This window comes from Lepidochelys kempii, chromosome 24 (assembly GCF_965140265.1).
Source record: "Lepidochelys kempii isolate rLepKem1 chromosome 24, rLepKem1.hap2, whole genome shotgun sequence".
Taxonomy (NCBI): domain Eukaryota; kingdom Metazoa; phylum Chordata; order Testudines; family Cheloniidae; genus Lepidochelys; species Lepidochelys kempii.
Window position 1 is genome coordinate 10,397,042 of NC_133279.1, and position 26,836 is coordinate 10,423,877.

Sequence of the window (26,836 nt, forward strand, 5' to 3'; positions counted from 1 at the left end):
CTGGGGGGAGGGCATTGGGGGTTGGGGCATTTAAGCACTGGGGGGTTGGGGCAAGGGGGTCACTGGGGGGCTGGGGTGAGGCGGGAATGGGGGGAGGGGCACTGGGGCGAGGGCATTAGGCCACTAGGGGAGTAGGTTCGGGGTGGGGGGGTGATAGCGCCGCACAGGACGACCCCTCCCCCCATATACCCCAGCCCGCTCCTGCCGGTTATCCGGGGAGGGGCCCTTTAAAGGGTGGAACTTCTAGGCCCCGCCCCACCGTTACGTCACGACTGACCCCGCCCACCAGCCCAGCTCACCTTTCCCAAGATGGCGGCGGCGGCAGCGGCGGCGGCGTCCCTGGCTGCTGGGCCGTGCTGAGGGACCCGCCGCCCCCGGGACGCAGCGCGCGGAGAGCGGGGCGCAGGTGCGGGCGGGCGAAGGGGGGAGGGGAGCGTGTGGCAGGGCTGGGCCCTGACGCGCTTGGCCCAGCCCCGGCGGTGCCCGTTGCGTGTCAGGCCAGACCGCGCCCGGAGTGGGGCTGGTTGGGGCGGGGCAAGGGCCTCCCGGCAAGGCCCGGGGGCAGTCTGCGGGGTTGGGTGCTGCGGGGTCCGCTGCAAGCCGCCCAGCCCCGGCAGCGCGTCAGGCCAGGATGTTCAAAGCCCATGCTGGTTTGCCGGCGCCTGGGTGACCTGCGGAACTCCCTGCTACTGCATCTGAGGCGGACGCACAAGTACCTGGGGCTAGGAGGAGCCTGGATCTCTGTGAAGTGCTCTCCTGTCTGTAGTGGCACCTGCAGAGATGGTAATGACTGATGTCTTCAGGACATCCGCTCTTTGCCATGGGAGCACAGAAGGTATCTCTTCTCCCCACCCCCACCCTGTGTGGAGCCCTGCAGGATCGGCCCCTTGCATTACGGGGACAGGGCTACTTTCCACTGGTGTTGGTGCCAAATGCGATGGACTCAAGCTCCGATCTGATATGGCAGCTCATGCAATTACCTGTGAGACCAAATTTGGTTGAACTCATTTCTCTGTGCACGGGGTGCGTTTTTGCCTCCTGAGCACATGGAATGCTGCCAGAGCAGCCAGTCTTATCTCTGTGCCCTGTGCCACCTGAGCGCTTAGAGAAGGAACTCCAGTTCTGCTCTCGTAATAACATTGTTACAGACCCAGGTAACAGGAAGAGGGACAGGCCAGGAAAAGAGAAGGGCTATGAGTGCTTTAAGGGCTGGAGGGCCTAATGCCCATCAGGGAGGATGGGAGCACTGCCCCTTCTCCTGTCCCTAGAACAGACTCCAAGGAAGGGCGAGGGTGGCATGCATGGAATTTCATGTCATGTTCGTTTGTGACATGGCTTTTATTTCTTAAGTGCCCCAGGCAAACACTGGCTTTCCCTGGGGCTGGGCTTCAAACTTCCTTGGGCATCCTTGAGATCCTCAGCCAGAACTGTGGCTACAGAAGGCGCATTGTATTTGCACACAGGTCACGACTCATGGGTGTGTCAGTGGACGGAGCTGTCCACTGGTTCCAGTCACACTCCAATCTTGTGCCTTGTGGTAGGCTGGTGGGCTGTGGGTGTTGGTGGCTGGTAGTGTGCAGCAGAGAAGATGGGGAGGATGTTAGAAGCATTGATTAGGCAGGGCTGATGCGGGGGGGTGCATGAAGCATTCCTGGAATGCATTTCGGTGCCTTCGCTTTCCAACATCTGCAGCCTTTTGCCATGGACTCTGTAAAGCCTGCTGTGCACCATGCCCTCAAATCTGGGCAGATTTGCACCATGTCTGCCTTGTTACCCTGGCCCCAGCAATGAAACGCTACTCTCTGCTTATCGGTGGTGAGAGAATCGATTGCAGCAGGTCTCCTTCATTTGTGCCCAGTGAGGTGTGAGCCGCAGCCTGAGCATGAGGCCCGGAGGTCTGGAGCATCGTGAGTTCTAGCTGTGCCCAGACTATGATAGCTGTGTCTCCGTACAAAGCTGTTCAGTTCTTGATTCTGACTGGGGCCTTGGGCTGCTATTGGCCATTAATATCCTTTAGGAGAGAAAATCCCGGCTTGCCTACGGACTCGCTGGGTGACTCCAGTCAAGTTTCTTCCCCACTCTATGCCTTAGTTTCCCTGTCTGTGAAATGGGATAATACTTAGCTATGGTGCAGGGGGCCATGGAGAATTATTAATGCTTTGAAGGTGAAATTATACCACATCCGACTCCTTAACGACTGGGAGTTGCCTCGGTTCCCCCATGTTCCCAGTGAGAGAACTCTGCAGGGCTCTGATGTTCCAGCAGCAGGGTCTCCAGTTGACCCAGCAACTGTTTGAATCCCAGGATCCTACTGACCAGGGTACAGTGGAATCATACAAGGATTCTTCTCCGTGATCTGGCACATCTGCGGGAGAGATGTTGGTTTTAGTGTTTTTCCTGCTTAGCTGGGCTAAATTGGAATCTGCGAGAACATTCATCGTTCAGATGTATTGATTAGGAGTGAGACTGAACCCTCGTTTGCTGCTGCTGGGCCACGTTTTATTGAGAGCTCTCAAATTCTACAAACTGCACTGCATGCAGGCCGCAGCATTTTTTGACAGAGTCTATAATTATTTTTACCCAGCTCTCTCAAAACAGGAGCAAATCCCTCCATTATCCAGCACCTCCCCCCTCAATGCCCTGTGGCGTGTTTGCTTTCTGGGTACTATAATTTAAACCTCAGGCGTTTCTGTCTGCAGAGACAGGTAGCCTTTGTGTTCAGCTCCATGCAGAGGGGAGATATGCTGAGCATTGCCAGAGACTCTTGCTTTGGAAAAAGGACTTGTTTTAGATTAAGGACGGTGTTTGCCTGCTCTTTGAGTGGGGGGCAAGCTGCTGTGGCTGCAGTAGGAAAGACGCAGCCAGCTGTGTGGGAGAAGCATGCCCGCTGGATCTTTCTGGGATGGAGATTGGTGCAAAAACTAAAAGCATCGACCCCCAGTTGATCTGATAAGGCCTCAAAATTCACAACTCCGCAGAGGGGGACGGTGGCAGCTCCCTTTGCTATTCCTGGGAGGTGGCAGCCTCATGAGCTTCTCTTTCTAGCCAGAAGTGCTAGAAACACAATCTTATTTGAACTGAAAGCAGCAGTTTGTGAGGAGAGCCCATGTCCTCAGCCCAGGCAGCTTCCCGCTGGCTGTGGTGCTATCTTTCGCCGTGGGGGTCTGTGCTCTGGAAGGAGAGATGTAGAAATCATGGTGGGAGGAGCAATGCTCCCACTAAGAGCTGAGCCGTCTTCTGCCTTGCAATCTCCTGGGTTCCCACGTCCCCTGCCCTAGCCCCCAACATGCCAATGGGTCTGACCCGCCGTGTGCTGTCTCCTGCAGCACCCCAATGCAGGATCGGACGTCACCCCGGGACATTTCCAGCTCGATGCAGAGACTGAAGATCTCCTTACAGGGAGCAGATCAGTGATGTGACGGAGTGAGGGCAAAGGCAAGGCCAGCGGAACTCCTCAATGGAAACTCCCTTCTCTTCATTTTGCACCCAGCCCCCTCATAGGTCGTCCTTACAGGGTGCGGGACTCCATCCTGAGAAGCACGGATGCTGAAAAAGATTTGGGGGTTGTGGTGGATAATCAGCTGAACGTGAGTTCCCCTGCAGTGCTGCAGCCAAAGCAGCTAATGTGTTCCATGCATTGGCCGTATAAACAGGAATATAGGGTAGCAATAGAGAGGTTATTTTACCTTTGAATTTGGCACAGGTGCGACCTCTTGTGAAATACTCTGTCCAGTTTTGTGTCCAGAATGTCGATAAGTTATAGAGTTCAGAAAAGATCCAAGAGAATGATTAAAGGATTAGAAAACATGCCTCTTAGGAGCTCAATCTAGTTAGTTTAACAAAGCGAAGGTTAAGGGGTGAGTTCATCACAGTCTGTAAGTACCTACATGGGGAATAAACATTTAGTAATGGGCTCTTCAATCTAACATGCTCCAATGGCTGGAAGTTGAAGCTAGACAAAGTCAGACTGGTGGTAAGGTGTGAAATTTAAGTGAGGATAATTTGACCATTGGCCATGGTGGATTCTCCATCACTGGCCATTTTTAAATCAAGATGGGATGTTTTTCTAGGTCTGCTCTAGTTGAAAGTAAATATTTTGGGGGAAGTTCTCTGGCCTGTGTGATACAGGAGGTCAGACTAGATGAGAGTCCAGAGGAGAGGAACAAAAATGATAGAAGGTTCAGAAAATCTGATCCATGAGGAAAGGTTAAAGAAACTGGTTATGTTCAGTCTTGAGAAAAGAAGATTGAGGGGGGACCTGATGAGTCTTCAGATACGTTAATAGCTGTTACAAAGAAGACTCTGATCATTCTCCATGGCCACGCAAGGCAGGACAAGACGTAATGGGTTTAATCTGCAGCAAGGGAGGTTTCGGTTAGATATTAGGAAAAACTTTAACTCTCAGGAGAATTCAGCTCTGGAATCGGCTTCCAAGGGAGGTTGCAGAATCCTGGAGGTTTTTAAGAACAGGTTGGACAAACACCTGTCAGGGATGGTCTAAGGTTACTTGGTCCTGCCTCCGCGCAGGGGGCTGGACTAGATGCCCTCTTGAGATCCATTCCAGCCCAACATTTCTGTGATTCTATGATGGCACTAATCCCTTCTGGCCTTGGAATCTGTGACTCCTCCACGAGCTCAGCAGGGGCCACTTCTGGCTGCAGCAGAGAAGGCCGGACTTGGGTGTGAGTGTGAACGCTTTGTTTAGAGCTGGGGTGAGGTAGACAGGAGAAGTCACAGAGAAGGCTCTTGTGCCCAGAGCCCTGAGACACTGACAGGGCAGATGAGTGGTGCTAGATGAGCAGTCGGGTGGGAAGGGCAGTGGGGCTGCCTGATCCCAGCCCCTCGGGGTGCTGACAAGGAAGGTGGCTGGAGGGGGTTTTGAGTAGAATGAGGCACTGGTGGAAGTGTATGAGTCTGGGGAGATGGGGCTGTTCCCCCTAAATACTTGCAAAGCAGGCAGGAGCTGGAGCCAGGACTTGGTCCCAGTGCAGAGTTACAGTGGAGAAAGGCCTGGAGGATGTGAGCAGAGGTGGAGCCAAGGCAGTCAGCTGTGCCATGCTGCAGGGCAGTAGGTGTCAGGGCAGACCTGGGGAAGGAAGATGCCATGGTAAAGACAGGGGAGTGAACGGGGGGAGGGGGGATGGATCAGCCAGTCTGTCTCCTGCCAGCGCAGAGCTGTTCCTTGCAAGCCATGAAGCTGCTCCACTGAGGTAGGAGTAACTGATTCTTTGCCCCAGCCTGGTGCTAGAGGATGCAGCTGCAAGGGGGCCCAAGGGCCTTTGCTAATCCAGTGGCACTTCTCACTAGTCTGTCCCTGGCCAGATGCAGGCATTTCTGTTGCACTTCCCTCCACCCTCTTTGCAGCTCTGAGTGGATATGGGATGCTTCACTCGCTCCTCTAAACTTCTGCTGCTTTACACCCCAGAGATGGCTGCATCTTTCCGGGGGTGGGAGTGAGGAGCAGATTTTGGATATCCCTCAGGCTGAAAGGTGCTGTCCCAATGCCAGCGAGAGTTCGCAGAGTGCTTTGGGGAGAGATCGACTCTCCACTAGGGCCTATAATTCTTCACTTAACGGCATTTGCCAGCTTGCTCCTGGGCTGGGAAGGGAGCAGGTTGTACTGCCCGCCCACTGCACAGGAGGTGGAGGACTTGGGCATGTTCATATCACAAGCTGATTTCTCCAGCTAAACCAGAGTCCTTATAGTTCTTTGCCAGCCTGTTCCCTACGGTCAGCCAGCTCTGCTGGGTGGAGGGGGTGAGGCCCCGGCGTTGAAGGGAGTGTCTCCAGTAGAGACTCACACCCTGTGTGGGGGATGAGGCTGGCTGTGCTCTGCCCAGGGCTGCTGCCCAGGGCAGCCTGAAAGGGGCACCTCACCCAGTTAACATGTGGATGTGTGTATCTCGACAGCACCAGCTAGAGACGCCACCTGACACTGCTTGCAGGGGAGGAGAGCTCTCTCCTGACATCATGATCCGGAGACTCCTGGACCGGCCCTGCACCTTGGCCCTGCTCATTGGCTTCCAGTTTGCCTTTATGGTGTACTTCTCCTTCGGCGGCTTCCGGAACCTGACCTCCATCTTCGGGCGTGACTTGAACCCCGTCTTTGACTACTCCCGCACTCGGGATGTATACACCAACCTGAGTCACCTCCTACCCCGGCCACCTCCAGGCAGCAGCCCCACGGGGTCCCTGCCCTACTGCCCTGAGCGCTCACCCTACCTCAGTAAGTTGTGCACTGGGTGTGGGGTCAGAGTGGGAGCCCTGCAGGGTGGTAGGGGATAGGGGGCCACAGGCAAGGAGTCCTGTGGGAGATCGGTGGAGCACCAGCGGGAAGCCTTTCAGGGGAGGCAGGGGGAATCGATGGGGCGCAGGCATGGAGCCCTGCAGGGGAGGCGGGAGGATCGGTGGGATGCAGACAGGGAGCCTTGAGGGCCCATGGAGTGGGGTTCACTCAGTCTTTCTGTAGCATCATTTGTCATGCACAAGCCAAACTGGCTTTCAGTCAAGTCTGTGGTTTTCCAGCAGGAATAATAACAAACAGGGTATTTTCCCTCACCCATCAGTGGGTGCAGGACAAGCTGTGGTGGGGGGCAAGGAGGGGGGAGGTGGGTTGCACCCTTGTAGGGCGGGACAGGGCTGAGCAGGGGGAATAGCCTGTGTCATGTCTCCAGAAGGTGTATTGGTTGCTTGCTAGACAAGGCTCCTGCCCTCCAGGGGGCCTGCTTCTGCTGGGTCTCATAGCTGGGTCTCGCTGTGGGCTGAGGCTCTGCGAAAGGCAGCAGAGACGCCCTCTTGCTCATGTGGTTGAGGTTTGCCTCTGGCGCCCCCAGCAGTGAGACCCATGCACCACAGAGCTGCGGGGGCAACCGGCTCCTGACTCCAGATACTAGTGGGTGTCTCGGAGCACTTGCATATTTAAACATGGAGAGAGCTTTGGAGTCTTTGACTGTAGGTCGGGGAAGAAACCTTGCGCCAGTCCCGGGGGAAGGAAGCATGGGGCAGCCTGAGCCTGGTGGCACGCACCAGCCCACTTGAGTTTGTTTTGCCTTAAATTTTATTCAACTACAATTTTCTGTTGTAAAAGCTGGTGCTGTGGCTGTGATGTTGCCCGGTGGGGATAGCCCAGGTGGTGTTGCCCCCTCCAAATGGTGATGTGGGTGCTCTAAAAACCTAGGGATGAAGCAGAACTTGGCCACTGATGGATGGCGATTCTGTACCCATTGCATTCTGGGTAGGTCCATCGTCCTGCCCATTTCTGCACACCCGGTATTCAGCTCGCAGGCAGTGTGGGACTCGCTACAGGCTGGGATCCATGATTTGCCAGGACACTGTCTGTGTTCGGAGGAGCAAGAAGTCTCTGGAGCTTGCCGTGTCAGATGCAGAGCCATTCTTGGCTCAGATGCTCCCCCTGGGCTTAAACCTGGGGCACACTGTCAGGCTAGTGCCCAAGAGTGCTCAGACCAGCCCACTGCCTACACCTCTGAGTGGTGAAAGGACTAGAGCATGCCTCTGCCCCAGCGGGGCTCCAGCTCCCACTGCCAGCAGCGCTGGGGGAGACAAGGGGTTGGTGGCTCTGGGGGGCAGCTGCCGTGTAGTCTGGACTTGCTGTGAGCCCACTTCCAATGCCACGTGATGCCCTGCCGAGCTTGCTGCGGGAGCAGCAGTGGTGTTGGGCTAACAAGGCTGCTGTGTTGCTGGGAGGCCATGCATTGAGCGGCGGGCTCTGAAATGGGAAGTCTGGCTGTGCAGCTGGCGTGTGCTCACCTAGACGTGCCCAAGCACCCATAACAGCTACCCTGGGACAGACCCTGCATGGGGAAACAGGCTTGTAGGGGCCTCTGGGCATCCAGCTCTCAGCCAGGTCAGGCTCGGGTAGGGGGCTGCATGTCAGCGGGGGTCTGTTCAGGGATGCAGTGCATCAAACTCATCCGGGGAGCAGGGCACCTAGTGGGAGAGGCCCAGGCCTGTGTTCCAGTCCTACCCCCTGCTCTGAGAACTCAGCTACGCTGCCAGCCAGGGAGCCAGCTCCTCTGCAGGGAGCAGATGGAGGCCCAGGCTGCTTGTCCTGCTGTCTGTCCCACCTGACGATACCTTGTTGGGGCAGGAGCGGGGCCTCCTGGGTGATATGAGTTCAGCTGCAGAGCTGAGGGCTGCTGGGCCATGGGGAGGCTGAGCCTAAAGATGGGCTCCGGACTGGGTGGGAGTTCCAGCCTTGAGACCCCTCCATTGCCCTGCCCAGCAGGGACAGCTATGCCCGACCTCCTTGTGAGGGCTGATGGAGCCCAGCATGGTGAGCACTCGTCTCCTGGACGAGCTGTAACTGCAGGTCTCTCTGTCCTGCATGGTGCCATAGTGTTGTGCTGGGGTCCTTGGTTAGCACAGTTCCCCTCTGTGCAGTGCTGTGCCCTGCCCGGACACTGGTCTCCTCCCCACAGGTGCCTGCACAGAGCTTTGGGGCCATGGGCACTGTGGGAGGAGGAGGGACTCTGAGTCCTCTGCAGTCCCCTGCTCTTAACCCCGCCTGTGGCTCTGAACGATCCAGACCGGGCTCCCTTTGGTGTGAACGACCCCCCGGCAGCGCTGACTCAGGGCAGAGAGAGGCCAGGGCTGGAGAAATTGCAGACTCCTGTCCTTGCACAGCTGCTGTTGGAGGGAGCCATCAAGGAGCTTAGCTGCACCCCAGGTGCCTTGGCTGGAGCGCAGGCCAGCCCTGGAGGGGCAGAGCTGGCTGTTCAGGCCCATGGCCTGGCTGTCCGGTGAAGGATGAGCCTAAAGGGCAGTTGAGCACATGGCAGCCACTCACTCTCCAGAGCCTTGTTCCGCCCCCATGTGATGCCAGGCTCCCTCAGGTGTCACCCGTATGCCTGAGCCTGGCTAGCAGGGTTGGCTTGGGGAGCCGGCTGGGTGATTCTCCACACCTGTGCCTGCTGAGTGTGGTGGAGGAGGGGCATGCCTGTCCTTGAGATGTGCGGGCTGCCTTAGCAATGGCCGAGTGGGGAGGGGTGGCAGCCATGAGAGCTGAGGGGTCCGAGGGCCAAGGCTGGCTGGGGGCGAGACAGGGACACCAGCAGAGGGGCTATGTAGTGTGTATGGATGGGGGTGCTGGTGCTGATGCATCTCTGGGTGTGTGGCTGGGCATTGGGGCTGGAGGGTGGCTGGGCACCGGGGCTGGGGTGTGGTGTGGGCCTCAGCTGGGTGGGCTCTGGGGCTGCGGACCCATGGCCAGTGTGATTGGCTGTGGGGGGGTCTCTGCTCCTGATGCCAGCTTTCCCCTGCAGTTGGCCCCCTGACTGTGGGCTTCAGTCAGGTGCCGACGCTGAAGCAGATCGTGGAGAAGAACCCGGCGGTGAGGGAAGGGGGCAGATACCGGCCCGTGACCTGCGAGCCCCGTTCCCGTACCGCCGTGATCATCCCCCACCGCCACCGGGAGACACACCTGCGTCATCTGCTCTACTACCTGCACCCCTTCCTGCAGCGTCAGCAGCTGCAGTACGGCATCTATGTCATCCACCAGGTGGGTCTGCGCTCGCCTGCCGCCAGGCAAGGGGCGCTGTACTGGGGATCCCCCCTGACCCAGGGTGGAGTTGGGGCCTCAATGCACCTGACTGGGCTCCTGTCTGAGCTCCTTGCGCTGCCCTGCTGCAGGCTGGGAACTCCACCTTCAACCGGGCGAAGCTGCTGAACGTGGGGGTGAAGGAGGCTCTGAGGGACGAGGAGTGGGACTGTCTTTTCCTGCACGACGTCGACCTCATCCCCGAGAACGACCACAACCTGTACACCTGCGACCCCTGGAGCCCCAAGCACGTCTCCATCGCCATGAACAAGTTCGGCTACAGGTGAGCTGCCACGTGCCATCCTCCCACAGGGCCTCCCGCCACCGCGGCTGTCTGCTTGTCGCTGGGCACCATGGCACAGAATCTTTGTAAATCTGACTGAAAACAGTGGTCACAGCTCAGCGTGGGGCAGGCGCTCCTCAGTCCTGCCCCCATGGCCCCCTGCTGGGCCACTCCTGGGCCACTCTGCCAGGGCCCTGAGTCCTGCCCCCACAGCCCCCTGCTGGTTCACACGTGGTTGCATGTCAGTTAATACCAGCTGTCCCAGTTGGCACCATGGTTTATCATTGCAGGTACACACCTTCACTGCCTGGTATCCAAGCCCCAGTCAGCCTGCCCAGAGCAGGGACTGAGCTCTGAGCTGGTTCCCTGAGGGAATCCTCAAAAAGAAAAGGAGGACTTGTGGCACCTTAGACACGAACACATTTATTTGAGCATAAGCTTTCGTGAGCTACAGCTCACTTCATCGGATGCATTCAGTGGAAAATACAGTGGGGAGATTTATATATACAGAGAACATGAAACAATGGGTGTTACCATACACACTGTAACGAGAGTGATCAGGTAAGGTGAGCTATTACCAGCAGGAGAGTGGGGGGGAACCTTTTGTAGTGATAATCAAGGGAATCCTGGCACCCAGGGCATGGCTGCTGGGGGTAGTCTCTGAGCCAGGATCCTTTCTCAAGCCATCTCAGTCACCCTCCTCTTCTCTCCTCCAGCCTCCCGTATGCCCAGTACTTCGGCGGCGTGTCAGCACTCACCCCAAATCAGTATCTGAAAATGAATGGTTTCCCCAATGAGTACTGGGGCTGGGGTGGGGAGGACGACGACATTGCCACCAGGTGAGAGTCACCTCGAGCACCTGCGCCCTGCTTCTCACCCCTCCTGCTCTGCTCGGTGTATAACTAGCAGATCTGTCCCCACCCCGCTGCTTGCCTAGGGGTCTGTGCACTTCCTTCCCTGCCCAGACACAGGCCCGGGCCACGCATGGCTGGCCACACAGGTCCCTGGTGACAAGAGATGGAGCTATGGAGGGAGCATCGGGGGCCAGGGAATCCCGGCTGCTCCGAGCCAAGCCATAGGGTCGGGGGAGCAGGACATGGCCCACACCCCCTGCTAGTGCAGCTTCTGTCTCCAGGGGGCACTAACAAGCTGTGGGGGGAGTTACAGGCCCAAAGGACGGGCATCAGGCACTACCTGTCTGGCATCAGCAGCCTGGTGGCACATGCTGTCCTTTGGGATCAATCACATGGGTCCCCTGTGCAGGAGGGAGGGGTGTGACTGTGCCCCCCACCCCATTGGCTCAGTGGGGCACGCCAAGGTGGAGACTCTGCTCAACCCATCCTGCCTCTCGCTCCCCTGGCCTTAGGGTGCAGCCCCCAGTCGCTGGCTCCCTGAGGATCTGCTCCACAGGGTGGGAGGTGTCTCTGCTGCCATTCGCCCCTTGGGCCTGGGGCAGCGTGCTGGGGCCAGCTGTCAGGCAGGGCCTGCATATGGCCAGGGCTGGGAGAGCTGGCCACAAGGTGTTCGTGAGCCAGCAGGCTGAGCTCATGAGGAGCTCGCTCGGGGACCTAGGCAAGGGCTCTGTTCTAGCTGTCACCCCCAGCATGGGCCTGGGCCAAATGGCTGGCAGCAGTGTCTCTGGCCCTGGTGACAGCGCTCAGGCAGCAGGTCCCTCTGGGGCACCCCACTTCCCAAGCTGGGCTCCCACAGAGGCTAAGCCACCTCCAGCTGAGTGTGTGGCGCTCCTCTGGCCCTGTCCCCGCTTCCCGCAGTCTGGGTCTCGTTGTCAGCCCCTGTGGTCCATGGTCTGTGGCTGTCTCATTAACCCTCGTTTCTCTCCCATGCTCTGTGGGTTTGCTTCTCCCCACCGCCCCTCCCCCCACATTGTTTCTTATTGGCCCTGGTGCATCGCTGCCCCACCATGGTCTGTTGCTGTCGCTCATTGGCTCCGGTCATCTCCCCGTTCCTCCCCTCACTGTGTCTCATTGGCCCTGGTGTTCCCCCTCCCTGTGGTCCTGGCTCCCTCTCACCATCTCTCTCTTCTCTCCACTCCTGGCTCTCGGGACTCTTTGCATGCTCATTTCTCACACAGTGCCATTGCCAGCCATGATCAGGTAGGCCCAGCGTAGCGGGAAGGAGGCGGGTCTGTAGCTGTAGCAGAGCTGGCGGGTTGAGGACGAAGTGACTGCCCTGTGCTCTGCTGAGCGGTTCCATGGCCTGCTGCCTGCACTGGTGCAGCTGGCTCCTGGGTGCCAAGGGGAGAGAACCTGCTCCTTGTGGCAGGGCTCTCCCCACAACAGGAATCGGGTGACACCTGGCTGGTGCCGCACCTGCTGGAGCACAGCTCCCTCTGCTGTCCCGGGAGCTGATCCCTACACTGGGGGCCAGGCAGCCAGGGATCTAACCCTGCAGCCTGCTGCACCATGCCGTGGCAGCAAGCAGGGATGGATCCTGCAGCCCCTGCGCAGGGCGCCGCACTGAAGCATATATGCTTCTGTTGTCTCCAGGGTGCGTCTGGCTGGCATGAAGATCTCACGCCCCCCCATATCGGTCGGCCACTACAAGATGGTGAAGCACAAAGGTGACCAGGGCAACGAGGAGAACCCGCACCGGTGAGTGTGCTGGGGCCCTGCCCTAGCAGGGAGTTCACACTGGCTAGGCCAATGGGGAGGCTCCCAGAGGGCAGGGGCTGGGCTAGGCAGAGCCCTTGTGCTGACTCTCCTCCCCACCCTGCAGGTTTGACCTGCTGATCCGGACGCAGAGGATGTGGACACAGGATGGCATGAACTCTCTCACCTACACGCTGCTGGCCAAGGAGCTGCATCCCTTGTACACCAACATCACCGCTGACATCGGGACCAACCCCCGGGCGCTGAAGGGCAGGAAGGGGTCTGTGCCCGGCTTTGGGGGGCAGAAATACAAGACTGGGACCAACCATGAGTTCAGGCAGGAGATGCTGCGCAAAACACATCCTGCCAATCTCCCCGGGCCCATGGCAAACTGGGTGGAGCAGCCCCCACCCCTGCCCCAGAGGTCTGGACAGGATGCTGGCCAGGGAGCGCCCACAGCCCCCGCCACACAGAGCAAGAGGCCTGGAGCCGCAGCAGGCCAGCTGGGGGGCAGGGAAGGGGCTGCATGGGCCAGCACCCAGAAGAAGGCCCAGGGGGGAGCTGTGGACAGCTCTGGGTCTCAGCACGGAGCAGGAGCCCCTTGGCCCAGTGGAGCTGCTCAGGGCACCCAGCCGAGTCCCAGCATCCTTCCACAGAGCCCTGATGCATTGCAGCACAGCCAGGAGACCTTGGGCAAGGGGAAGCCTGAGGCTGGGGCAATGGATTTGGGTGGGGCTGAGAATGCGGGGGGCAGTGTCCCACAGGCCCTGGCACGAGGGCAGCTCCCCAAGGGCCCCCAGACACAGTGGGACAATCAGACCTTCCTGCAGAGCACCCTCTAACCAGAGGGCCCTGGACATCAGGCATGGGGTGGGGCAGCCACAGATTCGCTGTGTGAGCTGGGCCCTTCCCAGCTCCTGGAACAAACCCCATGGATCACAGTGAACTGGAGGCCCTGGCCCTGTGCTGCTCCCAAGTGCTAGGCTGGGCTGAGAGGCCTGGCACCCAGGAGCTCCTTCCCAGGCCAGGCGTGGACAAGTCTGCAGGGTGGGCCATGTGTGAGTTGAGTCCGGTAGGTCTTGGGCCTGTTCACAGTGGGACAGGGCCCATCAGCCAGCTTGCTCCTACTGCTGGCACCTTTGTCAGCAGCCTCAGCACAGGCTGTGGCTTGGAGTCCCCCAGCCTGGGCTGGGAGGCAAAGAAGTTTGGCCTATTGCTGGCTGTGTTAGCCCAGGGAACCATCCTGCTGGGGCAGTAGATTGGGGCAGAACCTGGTAGCACAGAGGGCAGTGGGTAATTTACAGAAAGGGGGCCAAGCGGGTTGTGATGGTATCTGCTGCATCTTCTTAATGGGGCCCTAACCCCTGGCTGTGGTTACAGTGGGTCCCACTAAGCCTCCTGCTTGGGTCCTGCAGGTTGAACAGCTGCAATCAGTCCTGGCATGCTGCTGGGGAGAAGCAGGTGCTCTGGTGCCATGGGCACTAGCTGGCTCAGGGCCTGGGGCAGAGCTGAGCAGTAGTGCCCCCTTCCCCCCCCACCCTGAGGGCTCTAGAAGCCTGTTGCCATGGGGGTGTTCAATCCAAGTGCTGTTCACTGCAGTAGGCTCTTAAAGAGCCCAGGAGCCCTGCCCCCCCTTGTGGTCATGTCCTCAGGGGAACTCGTTGAGCCTCAACCCTTCCCCTCCTGCTGGGCTCCTGAGGACAAGCTGAGCCCAAATCCCTGTGCTGTAGGTGGGACAAGCTCATGGCTTCCCACCAGACTAGTGCCCCTTCCCCAGCCTGACCTATGCTGGCTGTGAGGGGGGCCTGTACTGGAGAGAGCCTGCATCTGACCAGCCTGCCTGGGCCAATGGTGAATTGCAGCAGGGCCCCAGGCTACTCATAGCACCCACTGCTCTGTGTGGCTCTGGGCATTGTGCAGAGCTGGTGGCAGGGCCTTTGTCCCTGAATTGGGTGTTTGCAGTGTGCCCTGGCCAGGCTGCTGAGTGGGGCACTGGGATTTTGCAGGGGGGAGATGGGGAGGAGGTTGGGCTCAGCTCTGACCCCTTTTCCCTGGAGTTCTCTCTTTCATGCTGGATTTACACACCACAGTGGTCTCCAGCTGCTGCTGTGTTAATCCTCTGCAGGTGGGAGGCAGGCCCTGTACCCTGAGGGTAAGCACTCCTGGAGGTGGGCAGCACTGTGCTCTCCCAGGGGAGGGGAGGGACAGGGAGACTTGCCTTCCTCCTTTCCTGGGGGCTAGTACTCATCTTGTGCCTGACTCCCCTGGCCCTGTCTGTGGCTGCTCTCAAGATGGGGGACTGCTAGCCTGTGCCTGGCTGCCCTTCTTGGGTATGTAGGAGCCAGGGCATTCAGCACCAGCACCTTCATTGTACCTAGCTGTGCCCTTGGCACACAGAGTCTGCTCAGGCTACAGCAGCCATGGCAGGGGCAGAGCTGGTCCTGCTGCTTGGAGCTGCAGGGAGAGGAAGCCCCTGCCTGGGATTCCAGGTGGAGCTTTTCCCCTGCCCTGTGCTCTGGGCACTAGTGCCTGGCCAGCCCTAGGCCCAGTGGCAGCCTCCTGAGGGACCATAAGCCCAGGGCACCTCCAGGCACAGAGGGTGCCAGCTGCTGCTACAGGCCCAGCTTATACCGGTTAAGAGGCCTCCAGGCAGCACCTTCCCCAGCACTGAACTCACTTTAAGGAAGGGGTGCTGAGTAGACTGCACTTAGCATAAGCTGGGCAGGTCCCATCCCCTCACCCCAGAACAATTTGTGACCTAGGGAGCTATATCTAGCCCCCACCCCCATGACAGTTTAGAGAGCCCAGGGGCTGATCCTCCTCTAGCTGTTGACAATTTGCTGTGGTTATTTATTTAGGAACATGCTTGTCATGCCTGGCTGCCGCTGCACCATGCAGGATCTGAATAAAATGTTTGGTCCTACAGTGGCCCCCTGGCTCATCCCTTTGCACCACCCCCACCTCGGGCGGGAGGGGTGTCTCACAGCTCAGGGAGCCTGGCCCTGGAAATGGGGCTGGACGGACTTTCTCCACTTAGCTCCCTGGGCCTGGACAGAGCCTATAGAAACTGGCTGCCTGCCCCCAGGCACCTCTCACAAAGGTGATGCTGCTTCTCCTGACCTGTTTTGTACCTAGCAAGGTTCACCCACTGCCTGCATCACCAGCTCTCAGTGCCAGGCGCTGCCCCAGCTCCCAGGCCCCTACCTGCCCCCGCCCCAGCTCCCAGGCCCCTACCTGCCCCCGTCCCAGCTCCCAGGCCCCTACCTGCCCCCGCCCCAGCTCCCAGGCCCCTACCTGCCCCCGCCCCAGCTCCCAGGCCCCTACCTGCCCCCGCCCCAGCTCCCAGGCCCCTACCTGCCCCCGCCCCAGCTCCCAGGCCCCTACCTGCCCCCGCCCCAGCTCCCAGGCCCCTACCTGCCCCCGCCCCAGCTCCCAGGCCCCTACCTGCCCCCGCCCCAGCTCCCAGGCCCCTACCTGCCCCCGTCCCAGCTCCCAGGCCCCTACCTGCCCCCGTCCCAGCATGCTGTAGTGAGGGGAGAATCAGCACAGAGCTGAGCTAACCCAGCTATGGGGGGTTTATTAGTCAATGACAGAGCTTGAGGTTGTGGATGGGTCACAGCCAATCTCCCCCCCCCATTCCCCCCAAACCACCTCCCCCATAAATTACACCAGCCAGGGAGGGGCTTGGCCACATGCTGGTTGGGTGGGAGCCTTGGGGGTGGGGAAGGAAGGGCCATGGTGAGACAAGCTAGCCCAGCCCCTCCCTTGGGCTGGTACCTGAGTACTGCTGGGAAGAACCCAGGCTGCAAGCCTACAGCTGCTGAGAGTCAGCGCCCCAGCCTTCACGCTCACCTTCTCACTGCTTCTGGTGGTGACCCTCTATTGCAAGGCAGCCCTCAGCAGGATACCCCCAGCCCCACCCACCTGAGGCAGGAATCCAGCCCTCAGGAGGCAGCCTCTCCTCACACTGAGAGCCCGTTGTCTGGCCAGGGGCTCCACTTGAAGCAGAGTTAGTGTAAGTGGTGGGTGCCTGGTGGCAGATCACTGGGCCTGGTCCAGGAGCCGGGTGACCGCCATCTTGGCATTGTAGATACAGTCGTTCACAGAGACACCTTGGTAGGAGGCCCCAATCAGGCTCAGTGGCAGTCCTTCCCGCTCCAGGTAACGGCTGATGGTCTCTGCCGGGGGGACAGAGGGAGTAAGGCAAGAGGGGTCTCCACCACCCCCAGCACATGGGCTGGAGCTGTGCTCCCCTGGCTGTGCGTCCCATTGCCCAGCCCAGGACCACACCCCCAGGCTTGACTACTGCAGAGGGGACAGCTCCCTCCAACCAGCAAGGGGCTGCCTGATGCCATAGATGTGAGAGGGCAGCCAAGGGCTCTGCCAGCCTTACCTGTCCTCTGCCAGTGGCCGAGCGTGTACTGGGGGATGCAGGCCTGTGGAAGGACCAGAGACAAGGGTGAGGGCTGATTTGGCCCATACAGTTCTTAGTGCTACCCACCCAGACCCCACCTACCTTGAGCACCTTGACAATTGTGCAGGAGGGCTCGGCTGCCAGGCCCAGGTGTGCCCTCACTGCCTCCTTGGCACGGCTCAGCAGCCTTGCCTCTGGCACCATCTCTGGGTCCCCAAAGCCCTCTTCGAACCACGCACCTCCCAGCATCACCTGCAGGTAGTAAAACCACCACTCAGGAGAGGAGTAGGATCTCAGCTGGGGGCCAACAGGACTCCCCTGAATTGGGGTGGAGAGGGGTAACTGCTTCAGAAAGCCAGGATCCTCCCCTCTCCTGACCCTAATCAGGGCCCCAGAGTGCCAGGCCTGGCCCCAAACTAGGAACCCCTGCCCCACCCTGAGGGCATGGCTGAGCTGGTGCCAGACCAGGCCAACCTTCAGCCCATGGGAGGAACCAGCAGGATACTGGGGGGTCCTGGGCCAGATCCCACAGCTGTCTTTCCTGTGCTGTGGTGGAACCAGGCCCCTTGGCATAGGCCCCGACCCCATGGATACTCTGGGGCTAGAGCACCCACCAGGGGCCCCCACCAATCAGCTCCTTCCCCTCCCTCCCAGAACCTCCTGCCTGCCACTGAACAGCTCAGCAGTGGGCAGGAGGCACTGGGGGAGAAGCGAGGGCAGGGGTGGGGCCTTAGGGAAGGAGTGGAATGGGTGTTAAGCACCACCCAGGGAAGTCAGCACCTTTGCACCCTGTGACCAGGGGTCAGGCTGCCAGGGCCCATGGCTGGACCTGTGCACATCCACACCAGGCCCCTCTGCCACCGGCATGCCTCCCTGGTGGGAGCAGGGTGGTGTGCTCACCGTGAGCCGGACAGAAGGACCACTGGTGCCATTCTGCTCTGGGAAGGCGATCGAGTCGTAGACTATGCCCAGCAGGGAGCGATCTTCGAATGAGGGGACCAGGTGCCCGAACCCCTGGGACAGAGACAAGGAGACACCTATTACCCCTCGGGGCCTGCCTCACTTCCCCCTGGAAGACTGTAGCTGGATGGACAGATGGGTGGACACCCTGCCCCCACCCCCAGCTCTGGGAGCCAGCTCTGCACTCAACTTGCTGGCAGCTCCCCACAGCCCCTGCCCCACAGTCCCCTGCCGCTCCCAGAATGGGATAGGGCGCCCATGACATGTGGCCAGGGCTGTAGTCCTGAGGCGTTCTCCCTTCCTGCTCAGGTAATGCTGGGTGCCCAGGGACAGGACAGGGGCCATGCTAGGGGCTGCGGTGGTTTATGGTGGCAGGCAGGGGCACCCCAGTCTCACCGTGATGGGCAGCGTGGCACCGTTGTACTGCAGGTTCACCACACCCACCGACACGGCCTCGATGCCACGCAGCTCCTGGGCCAACGGCTCGGCCCAGCTGGGGAGCAGCACCGCTAGAGCTGGAAACAGAGACACCTCAGGACAGAGCAGCTGGGGGCTCCACACCCCTCTCCCCCCTGCACAGAGCTGGAGCACCTGCTCCAAGCCACAGCCAGGGAGAAAACCCAGGAGTCCGCTACTCCCCCCACTAGCCCACACTCCTGCACAGAGGGGAGGATTCCTGGAGTGGGAGGCAGCGCCCAGCCACCAACAGGGGCTCAGACCCACGCAGAGTCTTGCTGGACAAGCAGAGACTGGGTCCCAACCCCCACCGTTCCGAGTGCCTAGATGGCTCCACATCAGGCATGGATACCCATCAAAGCAGAGGGGCTACCCTCAGCACAGGCACCACCCCTACCTCTGGCCGGGATGGCACTGATCACATGGTCTGCTCTCACGCTGCCATCCTCCAGGGTGATCTAGATGGGAAAGGCACAGAGCAGACACCTCAGCCCACCTGCTGGTAAGCCTGGGCCTACACCCCTGCCCCACAGAGCAGAGAAGTGACTCACCCAAGCTGGAATAGAACCCAGGAGTCCTGGCTCCCACCTCCCCTGCTCTGATCACCAGACCCCACTCCCCTCCCAGAACTGCGAACAGAACCCAGGAGTTCTGGCTTCCAACTCCCCTGCTGTGACCACTCAGGTTCACACCTGAATGGGGCAACGGTGAAGTGTTTGACCAGACAGTGCAGCAAGTGGCGGTTCAGTTTAAACCTTTGGAGCCCAGCTCCCCTCCCCTCCATGTCGCAGCAGAGCCCTGGGGACTCAGAAGGGGTGCAAGAGGACGCATCCTGCTGCCTCCCACCTGCCAGCACTCAGCTGCCGTTCTCTCCAGACGCTGCAAACGGGCATGGCAGTGCATTTCCACCCCATGCCGTCTGAGGAAGTCCTGCAGGGCCTCGGGCAGTGTCTCCATGCCACCACGCAGCGACCACTGGCTCCAGCGCTCGTCACGGGCCCTGCGGCTCAGTGCTGAGTCCAGGGCGGGGCCCTTCCCTAGGAGCAGAGAGCAGGCTAGAAACCCGTCCACACGGCAAGTCTCCAGGAACCTGCCAGTCTCCCAGCTGCCCTGACCCAACTGGGCTGCCACCAAGGGGAAGGGCCCCCAGAGATCAGAGCTCGCCCTTGGAGCCCCAGGGAGGAAGCTGCATAGCCAGCCAGTGATGGAGCAGGTCCTGAGTCAGGCGCATGCTCCTGTCCCTGTGGAAAGCCTCTCTGTATCACGCTCTTTCAGAGCACAGGTGCAGCCTATCCCCTGGCCCAGCGGCTCCGTCGCCCCCAGAACCCCTTTGTGGGAGGCTGCATGGCCAACTCACCTCCACCCAGGGCCATCCCCAGGATGACGGAGCGCCGCCTCCGCTCGGCCTCAAACAGTGCAGGAAAGCAGGAGCGCACGCTCAGGGCCCGGCAGTCTCCAGCAAACACCCCCCGGCACAGGCTGTCGATGGCGATGTCTGCCAGCTAGGAAGCCAAGGGGAGAGGATCAGCCAGGCCCTACCTCAGCACTAACGCTGCTGGGCACAGCCAAGAGAAGGGATCTTCCCAGTGGGGCTCTGGGTGAGCTGAAGAGCCAGCGAGGGCAGTTCTTGCATGCCCCAGGGGGCAGCTGTGTGAAGGGGCAGAGACCACCCTGGACTGAAGTGCCGCTCTCCATCCTGCCAGCTGGCTCCACAAACCCTGGAGCGACCAGAGACAACCCCGGGTCCACTGCCCTTCCCACCACCAGGATTGGGCAGATGAGGCTGCCAGGCAGCCCACAGAGCCCCTGCACCAAGCCAGGATCACTACCCCTCAGCAGACAGCACAGAGACTGGAGATGCCAGCCCCAGACCTGCAGTCAGACCATGCCCACCCCGGGGTGGGGGGCGGGGGGGGAGAACCACACACATCCCACTGGCCACAGCAGGTTTCTCTCACAATCGAGCATGGGGCAGAAGCCTCCTGCTCTGCCGTTTGTGGTGGTTGAAGCAGCCCCTCTCTCCATTCATGGGATTCCCAGCAGATTCCTTCTCCCCCGTTGCTCAATGGTGCTCTGACCCCCCAGCCCTGCTGGCAGCCTGTTCACCCCTCACCTCCTCTAGCACCTTCCCACCCTCAGGCTCCAGAGCACTGTGGCAACTAGGCTCCCCACAACCAGGATGTCAGGCATGATCAGATGGGGGAAACTGAGTCACAGAGCAAGAAAGGGCCATGCCTTGAGTCATACAGTGTGTCTGTGGCAGAGCTGTGAATAGAACCCAGGAGCCCTGACTTCCAGTCTCTCCTGCTTCGCCACCAGGGCCTGTCCCATTGAGATACCAACAGAGAAACCAGTCATGGCAATGCAGCCCCCTCTGGGGCAGGAAGTGGCAGCTGTTCCACTGCACAGCGACACCGCCTGGCAGTTTGGAATGGGAAATGCAGAATCCCGCATGTGTCTGCCAGTGCTTAGGACACTAGGAGAGCCTGGCAGAATGGCCCCAGGACACCTGGGTTCACACCTTGGCTCTTATGGAAATTGCCTTGGGTCTCCAGTGGCCCTGAGCAGCCCAGATCACAGGCTGCCTGGGGCCCATCTGGGAGGGTCACGCCTGGCTCCCTTCCCTCACCCGCTGCAGGATGAAGATAGGCAGAGCTGCTGCTGCCACACCCTGGGCCCCAGCTCCAGCTCCTCCCCTGCACTAAATCTCTCTCAGTGCCCTGCGCACAAAGCTGCCTCCCCCATTCCATGGGGCTCCCTGCCCTGTGCACATGCCCCTCCTGGGCTCCCCTCCCTGCACAGGCTGGGCTCATACCTCCTTTCCAAAGCGGCGGCTCACAAAGCTGTGGATGGTCTCATCCAACTGGGTGCCCCGGGGGGCTGCCAGCTCATGCAGTCCACTCCAGAGTAGGGGCCTGGTGAAGGGTGGCACCGTCCGCAGAACACCGCTGCCAACACACACAGAGGGGTTACCAAGCTGGGGCATGGCGGGCAAAGTGAACAGAGGTAGTGCAGCTGGGAACCTTCCCTGTCCCCACCCCCCAGACCCATCATCCCCCAGCACAGTCACTAGCTGCTGGGATTGAGGGGAAGCATCAGCTCTCCAACACAGTGGCTGGACAGGCCCATGGGCAGGGACACCTGCAGCAGCCACAGGACACGTACCCAATGCTGGATGGCAGCCTATGCAGCGCCCCGCTCACATAGAGGTAGCGGTTCTTGGAAGCCGGGTGGTCGCCGGGCACTGGAAGCACATCTGCATCCAGGCCAAGTTCAGAGACCTAGGGAGAGACAAGCAGGCCAGACGCAGACTGCCTCACATTACTGGGTATTAGGGCAGCACCAAGAGGCCATGACCAAAATCGGGGGCCCCTGCTGCCCCACAGACTCCCTACTCCTAGCTGAGACCAGGGAGATCCTTGTCATGCCAGAACCTCCGGCCCTGACTGAGATGGCGCGGGACAGACTAAAATCAGCAGGCTCTGCCCAGCTGCACACAGCTATTTCACTGACTCCACCCAAACCGCCCCAGAGCTGCTAGACGTTCCCACCCTTTGACCGTGCCTCATGGGTTCTTCTAAGCCATTGCCTGCCCTCCCCCAGCTCTGTAGTGTGCTGGCATGTCTGCTTCCTCGCCAAGCCCATTCCAGCCAGGGGATGAGTACCACCAGCCCTTCAGCAGGGGTAGACGCAGCTACTGGAATCAAGAGCACCCAGCTGTTACTGTCTTGCTGGCGTGCAAGCGATTGCAAGGTCCCAGAAGCCATGAGGAGGCAGCTCTGGGGCCTGTCCCTGCATGGGGGCTCCCATGATCTTAGGAGATCAGCCCAGCTGGACAGATCCCACCTGGTTGCAGGGCCAATACTCCATGCCCCCCACCTCATCCCCCAGCTGCACCCTGCCCCCCTCCCCCAACCTGCAAGCTCTGCCCACCTACCATGAGCAGAGTGTTCTTCCCCACGGTCCCAGCAGGTCGGATCCCCCTGGGGCCATGCTCAAATACAGCCCCGTCCTCAGTTCGAGTGGAATGGAGCCAGCCCCCCAGGCGGCCACTGCCCTCCAGCAGGATTATCTGTGGGGAGGGAGGAGCCCATCAGGGAAGCACTGCAGTTGCCGCAGCTCTCACAGGAGAAGGTGCCAGGAGGCACCTGTTATTTAGCCAGCTTCCCAGAACACCAAGGCTGCCAGTACACACGGCCCTAATTGCCCTGGAGCCCAGCCCAGTCCAGCCTCCACTGATCCCCAGCTGTGGCCCGTGGAGGCCATTTGCATGAATGAAGCACCACGGTCAGCACTGGATTGCACCATCTCCCTACTGGTGTCCCAGCACTGCAGAGCGTGGCACCAAGAAGTGGGGGGAACCTGCCCCACAGCCAAATGGCTGAGCCTCACAGAAGGGACCAAGGGCCATCCACAAGCCTGAATTCCAGGCAGGGCAATGCCCTAGCTAGGTGGGGCAGCTGTGATCATAGGGTCATTGCATGCTGCACAAGCCAGCCCCACAGCCAAGTACCATTTACCCCCCACTGGCACTTCCAGCACAGAGGCCAAGGGCTGGAAGGCTGTAGGGAAGGAGCTCCTCTCTGCCCCAGAAAGCAGGGCAGCCCTGGTGCTGTCCATGGTTTCCACTGAAAGACCTCAGTTGGTCTCCAGAGCTGTGGGGCAGCCCCATGATCAGCATCCCACCGCCTTGACGCCCCACGCAGGCAGCCCCTGGGGATGCTGCCCCAGGAGGTCTCACCTTGGGAGCATTGGGGCTCCTGGCCAGCTGGTAGCAGGCGGTGAGGCCACTGATCCCACCACCGACAACTGCCACCGTCCTCTGCATCCAGCAGCCTGGGGGAGAAGAGAGGAGAGGGGCTGGCCGTGCCCTCACACAGGATCAGCTGCTCCCCCTGAACCTGGGGTCTCTGGGGCTAGACCCCACCCGGGGAGCCAACACCGTGGGACAGAGCTGCACGTAGGACGGGACTCATAACACGCGTGGCACTGCCGCCAGCCTCAGCCCCACGCCACGCCAACCGCCCCCACCCCCAACCGCTCCCAGCCTCAGCCTCCCGCCACCCCAACCGCCCCCACCCCCAACCGCTCCCAGCCCCCCGCCCCCACCACCCCAACCGCTCCCAGCCTCAGCAGCCCCAGCCCCCACCACCACCACCCCAACCACTGCCCCCCAACCCAACCCTCAGCCTTCTGCCCTCCAACCGCCCCCACCATCCCCAGCCCCAACCCCCCCCAGCCACCTCCCCCACAACCGCCATCAACCCCAGCCCCCACCACTCCCAGCCTCAGCCCCGCCAGCCCCAGCCCCCCGCCACCACCACCCCAACCGCCCCCAACCATTGACCCCCAACCCAACCCTCAGCCTCCCACCTCCCAACCGCCACCCCCACCCCCAACCGCCCCCAGCCCCCGCCATCAACCCCACCCCCACCACTCCCCGCCTCAGTCCCCCGCCCCCAGCCCCCCACCCCAACCCTCAGCCTCCCGCCCCAGCAACCTCCGCCCCCCACCCTAACCAGCCCCCCCCAAACATCCGCACCGCCCCCAGCCTCAGCCCCCCCCCACATCCGCCCCGCCCCCAGCCTCAGCCCCCCCCCACATCCGCACCGCCCCCAGCCTCAGCCCCCCCCCCAACATCCGCACCGCCCCCAGCCTCAGCCCCCCTTCGCCTCCCGACCATCCGGCCACTCTCACCCTCGCAGCGAAAACGCGCCCTCGCCGCCGTGGCCAGGATTGGTACGGGTGGGGGCGGGAATAACGAGCTACGGACCAATCAGACAGCAGACTGTCCTGTGCGGCATCAACAAGGTCGACCCCGCCCCTGTGACGGCTGGGCGGGGTAAGGCGGCCGAGCGGGGCCACGCTGAGCCCGACAGGCGGGGCGGGGCGGTGTTTAGGGGCACCGTATGGTCCAGTGACCCCGCCCCAATACCCGCCTTCACCCTCCCAGTACCGCCCCTCCCAATACCCCCATCCCTGTATCACCCCCCACTGCCCCAGTACCGCCCCTCCAGCCCCCCATATCCCCTGTCAGCTCCATATCACCCCCCCACTGCCCCAGTACCGCCCCTCCAGCCCCCCATATCCCCTGTCAGCTCCATATCACCCCCCCACTGCCCCAGTACCGCCCCTCCAGCCCCCCATATCCCCTGTCAGCTCCATATCACCCCCCCACTGCCCCAGTACCGCCCCTCCAGCCCCCCATATCCCCTGTCAGCTCCATATCACCCCCCACTGCCCCAGTACCGCCCCTCCCAATACCCCCACCCCTGTATCACCCCCCCACTGCCCCAGTACTGCCCCTCCCAATACCCCCATCCCTGTATCACCCCCCACTGCCCCAGTACCGCCCCTCCAGCCCCCCATATCCCCTGTCAGCTCCATATCACCCCCCCACTGCCCCAGTACCGCCCCCCTCCAGCCCCCCATATCCCCTGTCAGCTCCATATCACCCCCCACTGCCCCAGTACCGCCCCTCCCAATACCCCCATCCCTGTATCACCCCCCACTGCCCCCAGTACTGCCCCTCCCAATACCCCCATCCCTGTATCACCCCCCACTGCCCCCAGTACTGCCCCTCCCAATACCCCCCATCCCTGTATCACCCCCCACTGCCCCCAGTACCGCCCCTCCAGCCCCCCATATCCCCTGTCAGCTCCATATCACCCCCCCACTGCCCCAGTACTGCCCCTCCCAATACCCCCATCCCTGTATCACCCCCCACTGCCCCCAGTACTGCCCCTCCCAATACCCCCCATCCCTGTATCACCCCCCACTGCCCCAGTACCGCCCCTCCAGCCCCCCATATCCCCTGTCAGCTCCATATCACCCCCCCACTGCCCCAGTACCGCCCCTCCAGCCCCCCATATCCCCTGTCAGCTCCATATCACCCCCCCACTGCCCCCAGTACCACCCCTCCCAATACCCCCATCCCTGTATCACCCCCCACTGCCCCAGTACCACCCCTCCAGCCCCCCATATCCCCTCTCAGCCCCGTATCACTCCCCCACTGCTCCCAGTACCGCCCCTCCAGCCCCCCATATCCCCTGTCAGCTCCATATCACTCCCCCACTGCCCCCAGGACCGCCCCTCCCAATACCCCCATCCCTGTATCACGCCCACTGCCCCAGTACCGTCCCTCCAGCCCCCCATATCCCCTCTCAGCCCCGTATCACTCCCCCACTGCCCCCAGTACCCGCCCCTCCCAATACCCCCCATACCCCCGCGCCCCGTATCCCCCCCCACTGTCCCAGTACCGCCCCTCCAGCCCCCCATATCCCCTCAGCCCTGTATCACTCCCCCACTGCCCCCAGTACCGCCCCTCCCAATACCCCCCATACCCTCCCGCCCCGTATCCCCCCCACTGTCCCAGTACCGCCCCCTCCAGCCCCCCATATCCCCTCTCAGCCCCGTATCACTCCCCCACTGCCCCCAGTATCGCCCCTCCAGCCCCCATATCCCCTCTCAGCCCCGTATCACTCCCCCACTGCTCCCAGTACCCGCCCCTCCCAATACCCCTCATCCCTGTATCACCCCCCACTGCCCCAGTACCCCGCCCCTCCAGCCCCCCATATCCCCTCTCAGCCCTGTATCACTCCCCCACTGCCCCCAGTACCGCCCCTCCCAATACCCCCCATACCCTCCCGCCCCGTATCCCCCCCACTGTCCCAGTACCGCCCCTCCAGCCCCCCATATCCCCTCTCAGCCCTGTATCACTCCCCCACTGCCCCCAGTACCGCCCCTCCCAATACCCCCCAACACTCCCCCGCCCCGTATCCCCCCCACTGCCCCAGTACCGCCCCTCCAGCCCCCCATATCCCCTCTCAGCCCCGTATCACTCCCCCACTGCCCCCAGTATCACCCCCCAGCCCCCCATATGCCCTCTCAGCCCCGTATCACTCCCCCACTGCTCCCAGTACCGCCCCTCCCAATACCCCCCATTCCCTCCCACCCCGTATCCCCCCCACTGTCCCAGTACCGCCCCTCAAGCCCCCCATATCCCCTCTCAGCCCTGTATCACTCCCCCACTGCCCCCAGTACCCGCCCCTCCCAATACCCCCCATACCCTCCCGCCCCGTATCCCCCCCACTGTCCCAGTACCGCCCCTCAAGCCCCCCATATCCCCTCTCAGCCCTGTATCACTCCCCCACTGCCCCCAGTACCGCCCCTCCGAATACCCCCCAACACTCCCCCGCCCCGTATCCCCCCCACTGCCCCAGTACCCGCCCCTTCAGCCCCCCATATCCCCTCTCAGCCCCGTATCACTCCCCCACTGCCCCCAGTATCGCCCCTCCAGCCCCCCATATCCCCTCTCAGCCCCGTATCACTCCCCCACTGCCCCCAGTATCGCCCCTCCAGCCCCACATATCCCCTCTCAGCCCCGTATCACTCCCCCACTGCTCCCAGTACCGCCCCTCCCAATACCCCCATCCCTGTATCACCCCCCACTGCCCCAGTACCACCCCTCCAGCCCCCCATATCCCCTCTCAGCCCCGTATCACTCCCCCACTGCCCCCAGTATCGCCCCTCCAGCCCCACATATCCCCTCTCAGCCC

General features: G+C 61.3%; 2 protein-coding genes across 6 annotated transcripts; one reads left to right on the forward strand and one right to left on the reverse strand.

Annotated features, from left to right (window-relative positions):
- The first annotated feature begins 292 nt into the window (after nucleotides 1-292).
- On the forward strand, nucleotides 293-15,381 carry B4GALT3 (beta-1,4-galactosyltransferase 3). Of its 4 annotated transcripts, none has more exons than XM_073323271.1 (8): nucleotides 293-406; nucleotides 3,327-3,587; nucleotides 5,911-6,226; nucleotides 9,282-9,517; nucleotides 9,649-9,839; nucleotides 10,556-10,678; nucleotides 12,347-12,451; nucleotides 12,576-15,381. In XM_073323271.1, exons 3-8 carry the CDS (start codon nucleotides 5,971-5,973, stop codon nucleotides 13,288-13,290), a joined length of 1,626 nt encoding a protein of 541 aa, XP_073179372.1. In that variant the 5' UTR covers nucleotides 293-406; nucleotides 3,327-3,587; nucleotides 5,911-5,970; the 3' UTR covers nucleotides 13,291-15,381. The 4 variants fall into 4 exon arrangements, with proteins under 4 accessions (XP_073179372.1, XP_073179373.1, XP_073179375.1 ...); XM_073323272.1 differs by having other exon boundaries at nucleotides 3,327-3,435; XM_073323274.1 differs by lacking the exon at nucleotides 10,556-10,678.
- PPOX (protoporphyrinogen oxidase) lies at nucleotides 10,243-23,301 on the reverse strand. 2 transcript variants are annotated; one of them, XM_073323275.1, is made up of 13 exons: nucleotides 23,020-23,301; nucleotides 22,216-22,350; nucleotides 21,444-21,559; nucleotides 21,094-21,226; nucleotides 19,636-19,780; nucleotides 19,125-19,315; nucleotides 18,676-18,736; nucleotides 18,219-18,337; nucleotides 17,763-17,876; nucleotides 16,965-17,114; nucleotides 16,842-16,884; nucleotides 16,373-16,626; nucleotides 10,243-10,610 (listed from the first exon to the last, which is right to left on the reverse strand). In XM_073323275.1, the coding sequence occupies exons 1-12, from the start codon at nucleotides 23,104-23,106 to the stop codon at nucleotides 16,490-16,492; spliced, it is 1,431 nt and encodes a 476-aa protein (XP_073179376.1). In that variant the 5' UTR covers nucleotides 23,107-23,301; the 3' UTR covers nucleotides 10,243-10,610; nucleotides 16,373-16,489. The 2 variants fall into 2 exon arrangements, with proteins under 2 accessions (XP_073179376.1, XP_073179377.1); XM_073323276.1 differs by having other exon boundaries at nucleotides 16,301-16,626.
- Nucleotides 23,302-26,836: the final 3,535 nt, after the last annotated feature.